The 18,772-nt window shown below is 47.1% G+C and overlaps 1 protein-coding gene across 1 annotated transcript in view; it reads left to right on the top strand.

Moving 5' to 3' along the window:
• Window positions 1-4,124: 4,124 nt before the first annotated feature.
• LOC120978625 (protein shisa-9-like) overlaps window positions 4,125-18,772 on the top strand; it is a 1,109,246-nt gene continuing 1,094,598 nt past the window's right edge. Inside the window, exon 1 of the mRNA XM_040406879.1 lies at window positions 4,125-4,630. Coding sequence (XP_040262813.1) covers window positions 4,125-4,630 — 506 coding nt within the window. The remainder of the gene's footprint in view (window positions 4,631-18,772) is intronic.

Raw genomic sequence — 18,772 nt, 5'->3', positions numbered from 1 at the left:
TCAGCCTCATATAGCCCCCCATATGCATCAAAACCCCATCAGCCTCATATAGCCCCCCATATGCATCAAAAACCCATCAGCCTCATATAGCCCCCCATATGCATCAAAGCCCCCATCAGCCTCATATAGCCCCCCATCAGCCTCATATAGCCCCCCATATGCATCAAAACCCCCATCAGCCTCATATAGCCCCCCATATGCATCAAAGCCCCATCAGCCTCATATAGCCCCCATCAGCCTCTTATAGCCCCCAATATGCATCAAAGCCCCCATCAGCCTCATATAGCCCCCTATATGCATCAAAGCCCCATCAGCCTCATATAGCCCCCATCAGCCTCATATAGCCCCCATCAGCCTCATATAGCCCCCCATATGCATCAAAGCCCCATCAGCCTCATATAGCCCCCATCAGCCTCATATAGCCCCCATCAGCCTCATATAGCCCCCAATATGCATCAAAGCCCCCATCAGCCTCATATAACCCCCTATCAGCCTCATATAGCCCCCCATTAGCCTCATATAGCCCCCCATATGCATCAAAGCCCCCATCAGCCTCATATATTCCCCCATATGCATCAAAGCCCCCATCAGCCTCATATAGCCCCATCAGCCTCATATAGCCCCCATCAGTCTCATATAGCCCCCATCAGCCTCATATAGCCCCCCATATGCATCAAAGCCCCCATCAGCCTCATATAGCCCCCCATATGCTTTAAAGCCCCCATCAGCCTCATATAGCCCCTATCAGCCTCATATAGCCCCCATCAGCCTCATATAGCCCCCCATATGCATCAAAGCCCCCATCAGCCTCATATAGCCCCCCATATGCATCAAAGCCCCCATCAGCCACATATAGCCCCCAATCAGCCTCATATAGCCCCCCATATGCATTAAAGCCCCCATCAGCCTCATATAGCCCCCCATATGCATCAAAGCCCCCATCAGCCTCATATAGCCCCCCATATGCATCAAAGCCCCCATCAGCCTCATATAGCCCCCCATCAGCCTCATATAGCCCCCCATATGCATCAAAGCCCCCATCAGCCTCATATAGCCCCCATCAGCCTCATATAGCCCCCAATATGCATCAAAGCCCCCATCAGCCTCATATAGCCCCCCATATGCATCAAAGCCCCATCAGCCTCATATAGCCCCCATCAGCCTCATATAGCCCCCATCAGCCTCATATAGCCCCCAATATGCATCAAAGCCCCCATCAGCCTCATATAACCCCCTATCAGCCTCATATAGCCCCCCATTAGCCTCATATAGCCCCCCATATGCATCAAAGCCCCCATCAGCCTCATATATTCCCCCATATGCATCAAAGCCCCCATCAGCCTCATATAGCCCCCCCATCAGCCTCATATAGCCCCCCATCAGCCTCATATAGCCCAAAATGTGCCTCCATCTGCCCCCTCAAGTGCCTCCATCAGCCCCCAATCTTATATATAACAAATACTCACCCCGCTGTCTCTCCCACGCAGTCCGCTCTCGGAGTCGTCTCTTCCTTCCACGAACTATGCGCAGATCTATTTTCCTTTTTGCTGCGCTCTATTTTCAACGCGGCTCAAAGGATAATAGATATGCGCGGCCGGCCGGAGATGTGTGCGATCTCGATACAATCGAAGCCCCTATCAGCCTCATATAGCCCCCCATATGCATCAAAGCCCCCCATATGCATCAAAGCCCCCATCAGCCTCATATAGCCCCCCATATGCATCAAAGCCTTCATTAGCCTCATATAGCCCCCATCAGCCTCATATAGCCCCCATCAGCCTCATATAGCCCCCCATATGCAAAGCCCCCATCAGCCTCATATAGCCCCCATCACCCTTATGTAGCCCCCCATCAGCCTCATATAGCCCCCCATCAGCCTCATATAGCCCCCCATCAGCCTCATATAGCCCCCATATGCATCAAAGCCCCCATCAGCCTCATATAGCCCCCAATCAGCCTCATATAGCCCCCCATATGCATCAAAGCCCCCATCAGCCTCATATAGCCCCATCAGCCTCATATAGCTCCCATCAGCCTCATATAGCCCCCATCAGCCTCATATAGCCCCCCATATGCATCAAAGCCCCCATCAGCCTCATATAGCCCCCCATATGCATCAAAGCCCCCATCAGCCTCATATAGCCCACATCAGCCTCATATAGCCCCCCATATGCATCAAAGCCCCCATCAGCCTCATATAGCCCCCATATGCATCAAAGCCCCCATCAGCCTCATATAGCCCCCAATCAGCCTCATATAGCCCCCCATATGCATCAAAACCCCATCAGCCTCATATAGCCCCCCATATGCATCAAAACCCCATCAGCCTCATATAGCCCCCCATATGCATCAAAGCCCCCATCAGCCTCATATAGCCCCCCATCAGCCTCATATAGCCCCCCATATGCATCAAAACCCCCATCAGCCTCATATAGCCCCCCATATGCATCAAAGCCCCATCAGCCTCATATAGCCCCCATCAGCCTCTTATAGCCCCCAATATGCATCAAAGCCCCCATCAGCCTCATATAGCCCCCTATATGCATCAAAGCCCCATCAGCCTCATATAGCCCCCATCAGCCTCATATAGCCCCCATCAGCCTCATATAGCCCCCCATATGCATCAAAGCCCCCATCAGCCTCATATAGCCCCCATCAGCCTCATATAGCCCCCAATATGCATCAAAGCCCCCATCAGCCTCATATAGCCCCCCATATGCATCAAAGCCCCATCAGCCTCATATAGCCCCCATCAGCCTCATATAGCCCCCCATATGCATCAAAGCCCCCATCAGCCTCATATATTCCCCCATATGCATCAAAGCCCCCATCAGCCTCATATAGCCCCCCCATCAGCCTCATATAGCCCCCCATCAGCCTCATATAGCCCCAAAAGTGCCTCCATCTGCCCCCTCAAGTGCCTCCATCAGCCCCCAATCTTATATATAACAAATACTCACCCCGCTGTCTCTCCCACGCAGTCCGCTCTCGGAGTCGTCTCTTCCTTCCACGAACTATGTGCAGATCTATTTTCCTTTTTGCTGCGCTCTATTTTCAACGCGGCTCAAAGAATAATAGATCTGCGCATGCGCGGACGACCGGAGATGTGTGCGATCTCGATAAGAATTGCTACCGCCACTAGATCACCAGGGAATGAGTGCGCAAACACGGCCAATGGATGCGGCTGGCGAGCGGGGGCCGTATCCATGGGCAGCGCTGATCAACTAATAATTTAGATTTTTCTAATTCAAAAAGAATAGTAGTTTTTTTATTATATGTATTTAGTAAAAAGTTTATTGGGGGAGATGTAATAGAATGAGTTAGGATTAAACAGATGGGAATACCCCTTTAATTCAAACACACACTGGAAATCAAATACGCGAACGCTCAAAACCTCACATTGCTTGTCTGTTTGTATAAGCGTTGCTCTCAGACAACTTCAAAGCAGACTGCTGGGGGGGGAAGGGGGACAACCACCTTGAATAGTACAACTCGCACCTGCACTACTATTCCTATCCTCTTTTTTTGCTATCTCAGATTGTATCCAGCTGGTTTCAAATGCTGAAAGAGGACTGTGGAAGGAGGATACAAGCATCGATAGACTACACTGATATACACTGTATTGTTTCCTGTGAACTGCACTTAATGAGCCTTGTCTTATTTGTCCTTGCTGTCACCACCACCCACCAGTCTAGTTACTGGCTGGAAGCCAGCATCACAGCAGAGCAAGGGGGCAGACAAGACCCAGGGAGCAGTGTCACCGGCTCCTCTTTGCGCATGGTTGGATAATTAAAGCTCACATTTATGAACATTTTCCTCCCTCACAGTACAGACAGAACTCACTAACAGAATCTTAGGGAGCCTGGAATAATAATAAAAAAAAAAACAGGACAAGGTAACCAAAAGGAGATCCAAGCCTTATTGAGGTAGGCATAAAAATATGCTTCAAGCACCCTTTACTGAAATCTTTGTTATTCTTTGAAGAGAGACCTGTCCTTGTTCATGCTTTGTTATCCTGACTATTTCTGACAGACAACGCTTACATTACTAAACTGCCTTCTGCAAACGAATCACGGACAAATCTCTATTCATAGCAAAAGGAACCATACAGAAAGTGTCTTATGATGGAGTGCCTTGTGTGCCTTGGAATATGTTTGCTGTTCCTTCATCCCTGCTGGGTGCGAGCAAAGACCCCAAACACAAAAGCAGGTCTTACTGAAGATCCGGTGCCAGGAACCCCTAAACCTCCACTCCCTACAGAGACCCTGGCAGAGGCTGACAGGTGCAGAGGCTACTATGATGTGATGGGTCAGTGGGACCCACCGTTTAACTGTAATGCCAGCAGTTATTTGTACTGCTGTGGAACCTGTGGATACCGTTTCTGTTGTCAGTTCAAGCATGGTAGATTGGACCAAAGCATGTGCTCCAACTATGACACTCCAAACTGGGCAAACACTGGAAAGCCACCTGCCCGAGGGCATGACTCGGGTGATGACCCCAACAAAGACAAGACTAACATGATCATGTACATCATTTGTGGTTTGGCAGCCTTAATGGTTCTCATAGGGATCTTCACTAAATTGGCTGTGGACAAGACTCAGCGACCTCAAACTGACATGAATGTATCTAGGTAAGGAAATTGTTAATGGCATGGTTCAGCTATTTTGTATTGACAATTGTTCATATGAGTTGTTGAGGATAAGGCCCAATCAGGCTTGTGTAGTGCAACAGATTTCAACTTTAGTGTGGGACTGGTGGCTTAAATGCAATTTTGTGAAAATGTAGGCAAGTTGTTTTTCCATCCAGCATCACTCTGAGGCACCCTACACACAGTTTTGCTCTGGTATTTTCACTTCATATGGTTTTATGGCATTTTATCATATTTTTTTTTTTTTTTCTAAACAAAAAAAAATGCCTCAAGCTTCAATGTGGCACATTTTTAAAAAAAACTGCAGAAACCTCAAAAATGCTACATGTTTAACAGAAACATCAATAGCAAAAAACAAAACAAAACCTTGTGTGTGCTGTGGTCTTCAGCCAACATCTAGAATTCTACTGCAAAAAAAACTGAAAAGAAAAATGATTAAAAAAAAAAACAAAAAACAAACACCAAAAACCACAGGTGCAATAAAGACCACTAAGTGGGGGGGGGGGGTTCACACATGACTGGTTAGCTGTGGATTTCTTGTCACAGATTTTCATCTGTGTGTTCGGGCCACACATTATAAAACCTGTCCTATACTTGTCTGTTTTAAAGCTTTAAACAGTGGGTATTTGGCAGAACCCAAAACTGACATGGTCATATACAGGAGGTCTAAAGATGACTTCATACATAATTTTTTATTTTTGCACTGTAATTTTTTTACCAGTAAAAAAAAAAAATGCTCATGCGGTTTTTGGAGAATCTGCTTTTTTTTTTTTTTTTCCTGTGGCCTACTTCTCTAAATGTCTGTGTGAACTGTGTTTTTTCTGGCTTTGTTTCCTATAATAAAAATGCCTGAAAAAAGCGACAGAGCCTCAGCATGCTGCATTTTGTAGTTGAGGCAGAAGGATACAAATCAGTACCAAAATCAGCAACAAAGACGCCAGTACCAAAATTACCCCTTGTGAGTCCTGTTTTTCACATTTTCCGTGGACCTTCAGCTAGCATCTGGTGCTGGCATTTTTATAGCAAAAGACACTGCAAAAATGCAGGTGCAAAAATCAAAACAAAACCAAAAGCATTGAAAATGCAAAAGTACAAAAAATCAGCATACAGTATTTTGTGGCAGTTTTTTGAGCCAAGCCAAAATGGTTACAGCAGGAAGGAGATGGAGAAATCCTTACATTTCTCATTCCATTTTAACTCACTCAAAACAACTGCATACAGAACTGCCACAAAAATTGTGTCACACAACCAACTAACGATGAGGCCACTGTTGCAATCCATAAAAATACAGGGGTAGGGTGGTGGTTAGATAGCCCAATTTTACCAGCTAAAATGTTGTTAAGTATATTGTTCCTGAACAGAAGTCTACTCCAGCAGCTGGAGTAGATTTCTGGTGTAATATACACCAGTTTTCTGGCACACGTTGATAGATATGTTGTGCAATGACCCGCCTCCTTCAGCTCAGTTTTTGGAAGAGTGGTGAGGGTGTCGGAAATAGATAAAAATTCATACATTTTGTTGCAAAATGGCAAGTGCAACAAGATTTGCGACTTTTCAACACCAAACAATTGCATAAAATGTGATCCCCAATGACTTTTTTTGTCATCTGCCAGTTGTGCTAAAATTGCAGCATCAAAGCACCCTAAGGTCACCTGCACATGAGTGCAGGCGAACGCACATAAGATCTGCACAAATTCTGGTGCAGATTTATGTATGTTTCTGCACCATATACACAATTTCTAACAGTGGTTTTTGGTGTGGCTTTGATGCGATTTTGCTGCAGATCTCACCCTTCATTAGAAACATAATTGACATGCTACAGATTTGGAAATCCTTTATTAACGACACAAACGAGGTTGCTGCAAACACAAACAAAAGGAAATAAATTACACAGAACTAGAAGAAAACATGGATACTACCTTTGCCATTGTTAATTTATCTTCAATTATTCTTACAACTGAACAAGTTAAAATACTAAACCCATGTCTTAATTTTGCATGTACTAATACTCTTGATTTGTTTGCACTTTTCCAGCTAAAAAATAATAATGATATGCTTATCAAAATCGCTGACAAAGGGGGAGCTGTGGTAGTCCTGGACACTGAAATATAGACCTGAGACATCTTTGAATGGAAATATTGCATTTAATTGCAGAAGGGTTACCCCTGATTGTACTAGCACCTGCACAATCTGATTTTACAGGTTAAATTTGCTCTATTGACGATATATAGCCTGCCCAAAATACACAAGGGGATCTCATCCCCTACCATGAGACTTTTTTGGGGTTATTTTTTAATGTGTTTGGCAGTTGGGTGAGAATGGGGAGGCAACGGGGTGGTATTGGGGGCTGTGCTGGCACCCCCAGAAAATTTGCTAACATTTATGTCTGGAAATAGGCATACATTTTGGCAAAAAAACTGCGCCAGCCAGGGGCCACATTGTCTCAGGGATAGGATCCCTCTGGGAGAGATTAGAGTCTTGGTTGGATCATTTACTGCAGCCTTTAGTGTTTTGTATCCCTGGATACTTATGTGATGACAAAAAAGTAAAGTGCAATTTTAATGACAAAGTCATAAATAATAATAATGCATGCAGGACTTTTTTTAAAATCTAAAATAACAGATCTCTGGCAGAAATGGCTAAAATGGATGCTAAGTGTTCATAACAGATGCTTTAAATACATCCCGTATTTTTCTTTATTTTTCTGTTCTTCTGAAGGATCAATAAACTGTGATGTGAACCTGCTCTTATCTGTGATGCCATAGATCTTTACCTGTCTGTCCCACATCACATTGGGTTACAGGCTCTCACGTTCCATCTGAATACTTATAGTAATTACACATCTGATTTGTGCAACTATGTTTTGGAAGTTAATACTTTTCTCATGACCAACAATTATTTTGTTTCTGATAATTGGGAGGGGCAGAATATTTGCCATACCCGGCCAATTTAACCATAGCTTATGGGGAACTAGAGTTGACAGTTTTCAGCACCATAGAATAACATGGTGGAAGTCTTTGAATTTTCCCCCCACGTGTGAGTGCAATTGTTATGTGGAAGCAAGTATTATTAGAGAGTCATGTACAGGGAGTGCAGAATTATTAGGCAAATGAGTATTTTGACCACATCATCCTCTTTATGCATGTTGTCTTACTCCAAGCTGTATAGGCTCGAAAGCCTACTACCAATTAGGCTACTTTCACACTAGCGTTCGAGCGGGTCCGTCTGATGTTTCATCAGACGGATCCGCTCCTATAATGCAAACGCTTGCATCCGTTCAGAACGGATCCGTTTGCATAACAGTTTATTTCAGATCTGATTTTTCACTTCGGAAAACTCAGATCCGACAGTATATTCTAAACACAGAAGCGTTCCCATGGTGATGGGGACGCTTCAAGTTAGAATATACTGAGAACTGTGCACATGACTGCCCCCTGCTGCCTGGCAGGTGCTGCCAGGCAGCAGGGGGCAGACCCCCCCCCCTCCTGTATTTAACTTATTGGTGGCCAGTGCGGCCCCCCCTCCCTCCCCAGTATTAATTGTAACCAGTGCGGCCCCCCTCCCTCTATATTCATCGGTGGCCAGTGCGGATATTAAATATGAGCAGTGCGGTCTCCCCCTCCCTCCCTCCCCAGTATTAAATATGAGCAGTGCGGTCTCCCCCTCCCTCCCTCCCCAGTATTAAATATGAGCAGTGCGGTCTCCCCCTCCTTCCCTCCCCAGTATTAAATATGAGCAGTGCGGTCTCCCCCTCCCTCCCTCCCCAGTATTAAATATGAGCAGTGCGGTCTCCCCCTCCCTCCCTCCCCAGTATTAAATATGAGCAGTGCGGTCTCCCCCTCCCTCCCCAGTATTAAATATGAGCAGTGCGGTCTCCCCCTCCCTCTATTCATTGGTGGCCAGTGCGGATTCAAAGTATTGTGATCAGTGCGGCCTCTCCTCTCTTCCCCCCCCCCCCCCCCATCATTGGTGGCAGCGGAGAGTACCGATCGGAGTCCCAGTTTAAATCGCTGGGGCTCCGATCGGTTACCATGGCAGCCAAGACGCTATTGCAGTCTTGGCTGCCATGGTTACTTAGCAACAAATAGAATCATTATACTTACCTGAAGAGCTGCGATCTATGTGACCGGCCGGGAGCTCCTCCTACTGGTAAAGTGACAGGTCTGTGCGGCGCATTGCCTATAGACCTGTCACTTACCAGTAGGAGGAGCTCCCGGCCGGTCACATAGATCGCAGCTCTTCAGGTAAGTATAATGCTGCTATTTGTTGCTAAGTAACCATGGCAGCCAAGACTGCAATAGCGTCTTGGCTGCCATGGTAACCGATCGGAGCCCCAGCGATTTAAACTGGGACTCCGATCGGTACTCTCCGCTGCCACCAATGATGGGGGGGGGGGGAGAGATGGGAGGCCGCACTGATCACAATACTTTGAATCCGCACTGGCCACCAATGAATAGAGGGAGGGGGAGGCCGCACTGCTCATATTTAATACTGGGGAGGGAGGGAGGGGGAGACCGCACTGCTCATATTTAATACTGGGGAGGGAGGGAGGGGGAGACCGCACTGCTCATATTTAATACTGGGGAGGGAGGGGGGGACCGCACTGCTCATATTTAATATCCGCACTGGCCACCGATGAATATAGAGGGAGGGGGGCCGCACTGGTTACAATTAATACTGGGGAGGGAGGGGGGCCGCACTGGCCACCAATAAGTTAAATACAGGAGGGGGGGGGGGGGGGGTCTGCCCCCTGCTGCCTGGCAGCACCTGCCAGGCAGCAGGGGGCAGTCATGTGCACAGTTCTCAGTATATTCTAACTTGAAGCGTCCCCATCACCATGGGAACGCCTCTGTGTTAGAATATACTGTCGGATTTGAGTTTCACGATGTAACTCAAATCCGATGGTATATTCTAACATAGAGGCGTTCCCATGGTGATGGGGACGCTTCAAGTTAAAATATACCATCGGATTGGAGAAAACTCCGATCTGATGGTATAATCCTGACTTTACATTGAAAGTCAATGGGGGACGGATCCGTTTGAAATTGCACCATATTGTGTCAATGTCAAACGGATCCGTCCCCATTGACTTGCATTGTAAGTCTGGACGGATCCGTTTGGCTCCGCACGGCCAGGCGGACACGAAAACGCTGCAAGCAGCGTTCGGGTGTCCGTCTGCTGAGCGGAGCGGAGGACAAACGGTGCCAAACTGATGCATTCTGAGCGGATCCGCATCCACTCAGAATGCATTGGGGCAGTACGGATCCGTTCGGGGCCGCTTGTGAGAGCCTTCAAACGGAGCTCACAAGCGGAGCCCCGAACGCTAGTGTGAAAGTAGCCTTAAGCATATTAGGTGATGTGCATCTCTGTAATGAGAAGGGGTGTGGTCTAATGACATCAACACCCTATATTTGGTGTGCATAATTATTAGGCAACTTCCTTTCCTTTGGCAAAATGGGTCAAAAGAAGGACTTGACAGGCTCAGAAAAGTGGGGATGCAGCACTCTTAAAATTGCAAAGCTTCTGAAGCGTGATCATCGAACAATCAAGCGTTTCATTCAAAATAGTCAACAGGGTCGCAAGAAGCGTGTGGAAAAACCAAGGCGCAAAATAACTGCCCATGAACTGAGAAAAGTCAAGCGTGCAGCTGCCAAGATGCCACTTGCCACCAGTTTGGCCATATTTCAGAGCTGCAACATCACTAGAGTGCCCAAAAGCACAAGGTGTGCAATAATCAGAGACATGGCCAAGGTAAGAAAGGCTGAAAGACGACCACCACTGAACAAGACACACAAGCTGAAACGTCAAGACTGGGCCAAGAAATATCTCAAGACTGATTTTTCTAAGGTTTTATGGACTGATGAAATGAGAGTGAGTCTTGATGGGCCAGATGGATGGGCCCGTGGCTGGATTGGTAAAGGGCAGAGAGCTCCAGTCCGACTCAGACGCCAGCAAGGTGGAGGTGGAGTACTGGTTTGGGCTGGTATCATCAAAGATGAGCTTGTGGGGCCTTTTCGGGTTGAGGATGGAGTCAAGCTCAACTCCCAGTCCTACTGCCAGTTTCTGGAAGACACCTTCTTCAAGCAGTGGTACAGGAAGAAGTCTGCATCCTTCAAGAAAAACATGATTTTCATGCAGGACAATGCTCCATCACACGCGTCCAAGTACTCCACAGCGTGGCTGGCAAGAAAGGGTATAAAAGAAGAAAATCTAATGACATGGCCTCCTTGTTCACCTGATCTGAACCCCATTGAGAACCTGTGGTCCATCATCAAATGTGAGATTTACAAGGAGGGAAAACAGTACACCTCTCTGAACAGTGTCTGGGAGGCTGTGGTTGCTGCTGCACGCAATGTTGATGGTGAACAGATCAAAACACTGACAGAATCCATGGATGGCAGGCTTTTGAGTGTCCTTGCAAAGAAAGGTGGCTATATTGGTCACTGATTTGTTTTTGTTTTGTTTTTGAATGTCAGAAATGTATATTTGTGAATGTTGAGATGTTATATTGGTTTCACTGGTAAAAATAAATAATTGAAATGGGTATATATTTGTTTTTTGTTAAGTTGCCTAATAATTATGCACAGTATTAGTCACCTGCACACACAGATATCCCCCTAAAATAGCTAAAACTAAAAACAAACTAAAAACTACTTCCAAAAATATTCAGCTTTGATATTAATGAGTTTTTTGGGTTCATTGAGAACATGGTTGTTGTTCAATATTAAAATTAATCCTCAAAAATACAACTTGCCTAATAATTCTGCACTCCCTGTATAAGTGAGGATGTCCAAAAATGGATTTTATATAGGGCTATTTACAAATCTGAAATCCTGAAAAGAACTTTTGTTTAAGGGCTTATGCAAGTGGGCATTGCCATTTTTGCAGTCCGCAAATTGTGGATTTGCATGACAGATATTGGCTATGTGCGTTCCGCATTTTGCGGAATGGAACATCTGGCCCATAGTAGAACAGTCTTATCCTTGTCTGTAATGCAGACAAAAATGGGACATGTTCTTTTTTTTTGTCAGGGAACGGACATACTGATGTCGACAGCACATGGAAGTCGTTTTATTTTTTTGCTCCGCACCACCTAACAAAACTTGGCTGCACTGAATTGGGTTTTATAGATGTGAATCTCATCCATGCAGAACTTGTAGGTATGTTAAACCTACAAAAAAAATCACCGATTCAGACCGCACATGTACATCTACATACCTCCCAACCATTCTGGATCCGATGGGACAGTCCAAGATTTTGTTGGCTGTCCAGCAGTCCTGGAATGACTGAGGTATATCCCACCGTCTGCTCCCTGCTTCACCATTAAGCTCAGCTACCGATGCTCCACACTGCTGGGCTGTGTAGGAGGAGCGGTGCAAGCCTGGGAATCAGCCTCTGCTCCTCCTACACAGCCCAACAGCACAATATGTATCCTGCCTGCTACTGGAGAGCTTAGATCATCAATGGAACTAGGTGGCAAGTTCCATTATTATTATTTTTTACTTCCTGTGAAGGTGGAACACATCTGGGCATAACTACTGTGAAGGGGGCAGGCATCTTTTTTTTTTACTTCCTGTAAAGGATGACAGACAGCAGACAGCGAGACATACCTGTCGTTCAAGGATTGCAGGACAGCCACTGAAATCTGCATCCGGGACGATTGGGAGGTATGGTTAAAATTCACTGTTTAGGGGGCAGAGTGCTGTTAAGTTTACTGTTAAGGGGGTGGGTTGCTGTGGTGGTCACTGTTAAGGGGGTGGGGTGATTTGGAGGTCACTGTTAAATGGGGGGGTTTGTGGAGGTCACTGTTAAGGTGGCAGAATGTTGTGGAAGTCATTGTAAAGATGGGTGGTGCAATGTGGATGACACAGTTAAGGGGGTGTGGTGCTGTGGAGGTCACTGTTAAGGGGGATGGGCACTGTGGAGGTCACGGCTAAAGGGGTGGGGCACTGTTGAGGTCATTGTTATGGGGAAGAGTTAGTAAAATAAACAGGGTGTAACTGCCGGGTTTATAAGGCTACTAGCAATTTTCCTGTATAAAAACAAAAAACAGAGGGATGGATTGGCCTCCTGGGCACCTTTGGAACAAATCCAATAAGCACACAGACCGACATTTAATACTCGGGCAGTGTCAGGCCTTATTCACATATCTATATCAGTGATGACATCAGTGACAAGATGGTCAGTGGTTCATCCATGAAGATGTCCATGAACGTTCTGTGTTTGGTCCATGTGTCCGTTTTTTGCCCGCTGTGTGACATCTGTATTCCACGGACAATGCTCATCTGAAATGCTCAGTGTTATGTTCATATTCACATATTTGTGATTTACCACAGTCTGTGTGGCTGTGGTTACTTCATGGAAGCATGCCCTATGTTCATGGATTCCTCACGCCCATTATAGTTTATGGGTTTATGAAAATACATGGACACAACACGAATGGCATCCTTCTTTTGTCAGTGTTTTATGGATAATTGCCAGGAAAACAACATTGCTTACCGGTAATTGTTTTTCTCGATACCCATGACGGCATCCCATACGACCAGGGACCTCCCATCCGGGACAGGAAACCTGAGAAGATAAAAGGTTCACACCCCCACCAAGCACCAGTGATAGTAATAAACAGTACTCCGGAGGTGAATACACGTAAGAAAAATAGAGAGAGAGAGAGATCCAATACGGTACATTATATCTCTTCAATACTTAAGAGAGAAAACTCTCAGAAACCAATATGGAAGTAGCGGGATACCCCGCATAAAACCTAATAAAGGAACAACTAAAGGTTTTTTTTGTTTTTTTTTTGTTTTTTTTTTAATTTTTAATATACTTCTATTATAGGGAAGGGAAAATTTCGGGGGTGCCGTCATGGGTATCGAGAAAAACAATTACCGGTAAGCAATGTTGTTTTCCCCTCACCCATGACGGCACCCCATGCGAGATAGACTATTAATGAGAAATTAGGGGGGGACAACTGCCTGAAGCACCTTCCTACCAAAGGCGGAATCCGCGTGAAGCTGGAGCCTGTAATGTTTTAAAAAGGTATGTTGAGAGCTCCAAGTTGCTGCTCTACAAATTTGGGCCAGGGAGGCATCCGCCTTCTCGGCCCAGGACGTAGCTACCGCTCGAGTGGAGTGGGCTCCAAACCCTGAAGGGGGCGAGAGACCCTGCGCTAAATAGGCTTCGGAAATGGCCCTTTTAACCCATCTAGCAATAACCGCCGTGGACACTTTCCGCCCCTTATTTCTACCCCAAAACTGAATAAGGAGGTTTTCATCCAACCTCCAGGCCGAGGTAGACTCTAAATAAGCAAGTAGACATCTTTTGACGTCCAGGCAATGATACTCCCTTTCTAAACTATTAGAGGGATTAGGGCAAAAAGATGGAAGGACCACATCCTGACTTCTATAGAAGTCCGAAACCACCTTTGGCTGGAAGGACGGGAGAGGCCTAATGATAACTTTGTCATCCAAGACCTGGGTATAAGGAGGAAAAGCCGAGAAAGCCTGAATCTCTGAGATCCTCCTAGCTGAAGTAATGGCCAGTAAAAAGGACATCTTAAAAGAGAGCATATCTATTGGCAAATCTGACAGGGGCTCAAAAGGTTTCTGTGACAGGGCCGTCAAGACCGTGTTTAGGTCCCAAGGAGGGGACAAGGGTCTTATCGAGGGACGGATCCTGGAGGCTGCCGACAGAAACCTTTTAACCCAAGGATGCAGGGCCAGCTGGGAATCGAAGAAGTAACTCAAGGCTGCCACATGTACTCTAAGGGTGGAAGCCCTAAGCCCCTTATCCAAGCCAGCTTGTAGAAAATCTAGAACCCTAGAGACATCTGGAGGAGAAAAGGGGTCAGGATTGATCCCTAAAAAGGAGGAAAAGACTTCCCAGATCTTATTGTATTTTCTGGCCGTGGTGTCTTTCCTACTTCCCAAAATGGTGGAAACTACAGATTGGGACAGACCCCGACCTAACCAAATCTCCCTCTCAGCCTCCATGCTGCCAGATGCAGAATTCCTGGACTGGGATGCAGGATCGGGCCTTGATATAATAGATCCTCCCGAGGGGGGAGAATCCAAGGGGGGGTTATTGCTAGGTCTAGGAGGCAGGAGTACCAGGACCTTTTCGGCCACACTGGGGCCACTAGGGTAATCGTTGCTTTCTCCCTCTGGACTTTTTTCAGGACCTGCGGGATTAGGGAAAACGGAGGGAAGGCATAACCCTCCTCCTGAGTCCAGTCCTGTGCTAATCCGTCTAAAGCTGTTGGATCATCCAGACGATTTATGGAGAAGAACCTTTCCACTTTCCTGTTCTTTCTGGAGGCAAATAGGTCGATCGTAGGGAGGCCGAACCTCTGTGTTAACTGGGAGAAGACTTCTGAGTTTAGGCACCAGTCCCCCTGCTTTAGCTGGGTGCGACTCAGAAAATCGGCTACTATGTTTTCTTTCCCTTTTATGTGGACCGCCGACAGAGATAGATGTCTCTGCTCTGCCAGCTGAAAGATCTGGTGACAGAGTATTGCCAGAGAAGGTACTCTTGTTCCGCCTTGATGGTTGATATATGCCACTGTAGTCAAGTTGTCTGAGTATAGAACTATGTTTCTGAAGGATATGTCTGGAGCTATTGCTTTTAATGCCATCTCTACTGCTTTCAGTTCTTTGAGGTTCGAGGTGGCTTTCCTGGTGTTTAAATCCCACCTCCCTTGCCAACCCCTGTTCTCCGAGTGGGCCCCCCAACCCCACGGGCTGGCGTCCGTTGTTATTACAATGGGATCCCGAAAGGCCCATGGTACTCCTGCTGAGAGATTTTCTGTCACAGTCCACCAAAGAAGAGACACTCTCGCCTCTGCGGATAAGTGGAAAAGCCGGTCCAACGACTGCTTGCAGCCGTCCCATTGGCGCAGGATGCATGACTGTAGCTTCCTTGTATGAGCCTGTGCATATAGGACCGCTGGAAAGGTTGCTGTCAGGTGGCCCAGCACTGCCATTGCCCTCCTGAACGAGCAGAGGTAGGATCTGAAAAGATCCAAAACATGCTCTCTGATGGAGAATATCTTGGCGGACGGGAAGAATGACTTTTCTACTCGGGAGTCTAAAAGGATACCTAAAAATACACAACTCTGGGATGGAGTTAGGCAAGACTTCTTCCAATTTATTTTCCAGCCCAGGCTCTTTAACAGGGCGCAGGAAACCTCGATGTTTTGAATCAAGCCCTCTTTGGTCTGGGAAATAAACAGGAAGTCGTCCAAGTATGGCAGCAACGGAACCCCTGACAATCTTAGGAAGGAGGCTACTTCCGCAATCACCTTTGTGAAGATTCTGGGGGCTTGAGAAACCCCAAAGGGGAGGGCTCTGTATTGCAGGTGTAGACATTCCCCCTGAACCCAGACTGCTATCCTCAAATATTTTTGGGAGGACACATGTATTGGCACGTGGTAGTACGCGTCCTCTAAGTCCAGAGTCGCCATCCAGCAATTCTTTGATAGTAGATCTATGGCCGACCTTATGGTCTCCATGCAGAATTTTTTGTAGCTGAGGAATTTGTTTAATTTCTTCAGGTTCAGGATTACCCGAAAGGATCCATTGGGTTTTTTTACTAAAAAAAGAGGAGAGTAAAAACCCCTGCCCCTCTCTGCCTGTGGAACCGGGACAACCACCCCTTTTTGCAGAAGTAGCAGGACCTCTGACTCTAAGGCCTGTCTCTTGACTAGATCCTTGGGGTAATCTGTTAGCCTGAACGAGTCCCGGGGACGGGTCAGAAGCTCCAGCCGGAACCCCTCTCCAATCCCCCCCAGGATCCAGCCGTTCTTGGTTATGTTTTTCCAGGCTGGGAGAAAGAGAGATAACCTTCCCCCTACCTGGGATTCGGCGTCATTGCTTATCTTTGGGCCTTTGATCTTGGGGTTTAAAGAGGAAACCTCCGGATTTCTTAGGAAATCTATCCCTTTCCCTTTTATCATACTGCCTACCCCTTTGCCTTTTGCCTTGGTATCTACGAAAAAAGGGGGGGCGTTGAGGAGCTGGAAAACCCTTCTTCCTATCCGAGGCCTTTTCAAGTATATCATCAAGGGAAGACCCAAAGAGCCTGTCACCCTCACAGGGGATAGCGCATAACCTAGCCTTAGAACCCTGATCCGCCTTCCAGGACTTCAGCCAGATAGCTCTTCTAGCTGCATTGGATAAGGCGGATGATCTGGCTGAGAACCTAACTATATCTGTGGAGGCATCGGCTAAAAAATCAACAGCCTTAAAAAAGGTGGGAAGAGAGGCCAAAACTTCTTCTCTTGGTTTCTTCTCACTGAGATGCTGTTCCAGCTGTTCCAGCCAGATATGTAGTGACCTAGAGACCCATGACGCTGCAACCGCCGGCCTCAAGCAGGTAGAGGATGATTCCCAGGCCTTCTTCAAATAAAAATCTGCTTTTTTATCCAGAGGATCAGATAGGTTACCCAGGTCATCGAACGGAAGAGCAGACTTCTTGGCAATCTTTGCCACCGGAGCATCAACAATAGGGGCCTTGTCCCAACAGGCTGCTACCTTTTCATCAAAGGGATATTTCCTTTTGACAGAGCTTGGAATAAAAAACTTCCTATCAGGATTCTTCCATTCCTTTTTAATTAATGCCTGCACATTCTCATGAATGGAAAAAACTCTCTGCTTTCTGGGACCTAACCCCTGAAAGGCAACGTCTGCTGTTGATTTAGGTTGTTTCACCTCTTCTAATTGCATCGTCGCTCTGACCGCTTTAAGGAGGTTTTGGGTATCTTCAGGCGAAAAAAAGGGATCCCCCTGTTTCTTCTTCTGCTGACGAAGTATTATCATCAGAGAGTAACTGGCCTGCTTCTCTTTCCTCCGCGTCCGAACGGTCTATATCCGAATCCCTCATATCCGGAGATCTTCCCGGAGACTGCGGGCGATTCGTAGTTAAGGATTTTAGGGATGCTTTTACTTCAGATCTTATTAAAGATCGCATATTCCTGGAAAGGCTCCGTGACTCCTCTGCCACCAACTTATCAATACATGGGGAGCATAACGGCTTAGAATAGGAGGAAGCTAGGGGGACCTTACATCCTGCACACTCCTTATGCTTCGTCTTTGAGGCCGCTTTTTTGGGGGGCTTTGCCACCTACACAAATCAAGCAGATAACACCCCATTAATAAAAAAGGATATATCTCACCACCTTCTTTAGCCCCCACTCCTCAGGACTGGTACCGGACTCGCGGGCCTTGAGGGTTCCAGGGGTTCGGCGCGTCCGTCTGCAGGCTCTGACATCTTGCTGACCGCAAAGAGCCTCTTCAGCACCACACTGTGTGCCACATCAGCCGGCTGGGTTCCCCCCCCCTCTGCCCCATTTATATTTTAAAAGACGCGCCAGGGCACACATCGGCGCTTAACCCAACTTCCGGGTCAAGCCCCGCCCCCCCGCGTCGGGGCGTGCGCATGCGCAGACGCCCCTTCTGACGCCGACAGGAAGACGGGCAACCCGGGAGCAAGGAGGGAAGCCGCCTGAACACGGCCACAGCGGCTCCCTCAGGCCAGCGCCGGAATGTGGGGGAAGAGGCCCAGACTGTAGGCAGCAGCCCCGGAGAGCTGACACCACCTGGGGGAGGCCACCCACCGGATAAGAACCTGGGCCTCCCCCCGGCTGTAGGTGAGAACCGACGTAAAATCCAACGTGAGCTTCCCAGAGACTTCCCATCCGGAGGACAGGAAACCTGAACTGGTGCTTGGTGGGGGTGTGAACCTTTTATCTTCTCAGGTTTCCTGTCCCGGATGGGAGGTCCCTGGTCGCATGGGGTGCCGTCATGGGTGAGGGGAAATGTTCTTGAAATTAATTTTCAGTTGAGCATTGTCTGTGGAATACAGATGTCACACGGAGGGCAAAAAGCCTGGCATGGACCAAACACAGATCTTTCATGCATATCTTCCCGCATAAACCACTGACCATTTTTTCACTGATGTCATCACTGATATAGATGTGTGAATAAGGCCTAATCTGCATCATGTGGAGAAGGCCTAAGGGTGGTTTCCAACACAGTTTTTCTTTCGTCACAGTGTTTTGAGCCACAGTCAGAAGTGGATCTAGCGGGAAGAAGAAGTATAAGTCCGTCCTTTATATTTCCCCTTCCT

The sequence above is a fragment of the Bufo bufo genome, chromosome 9 (genome assembly GCF_905171765.1).
Source record: "Bufo bufo chromosome 9, aBufBuf1.1, whole genome shotgun sequence".
Taxonomy (NCBI): Eukaryota; Metazoa; Chordata; class Amphibia; order Anura; family Bufonidae; genus Bufo; species Bufo bufo.
Note: the sequence above shows the minus strand (reverse complement) of the source record. Positions and strands in the feature narration are given on the sequence as shown.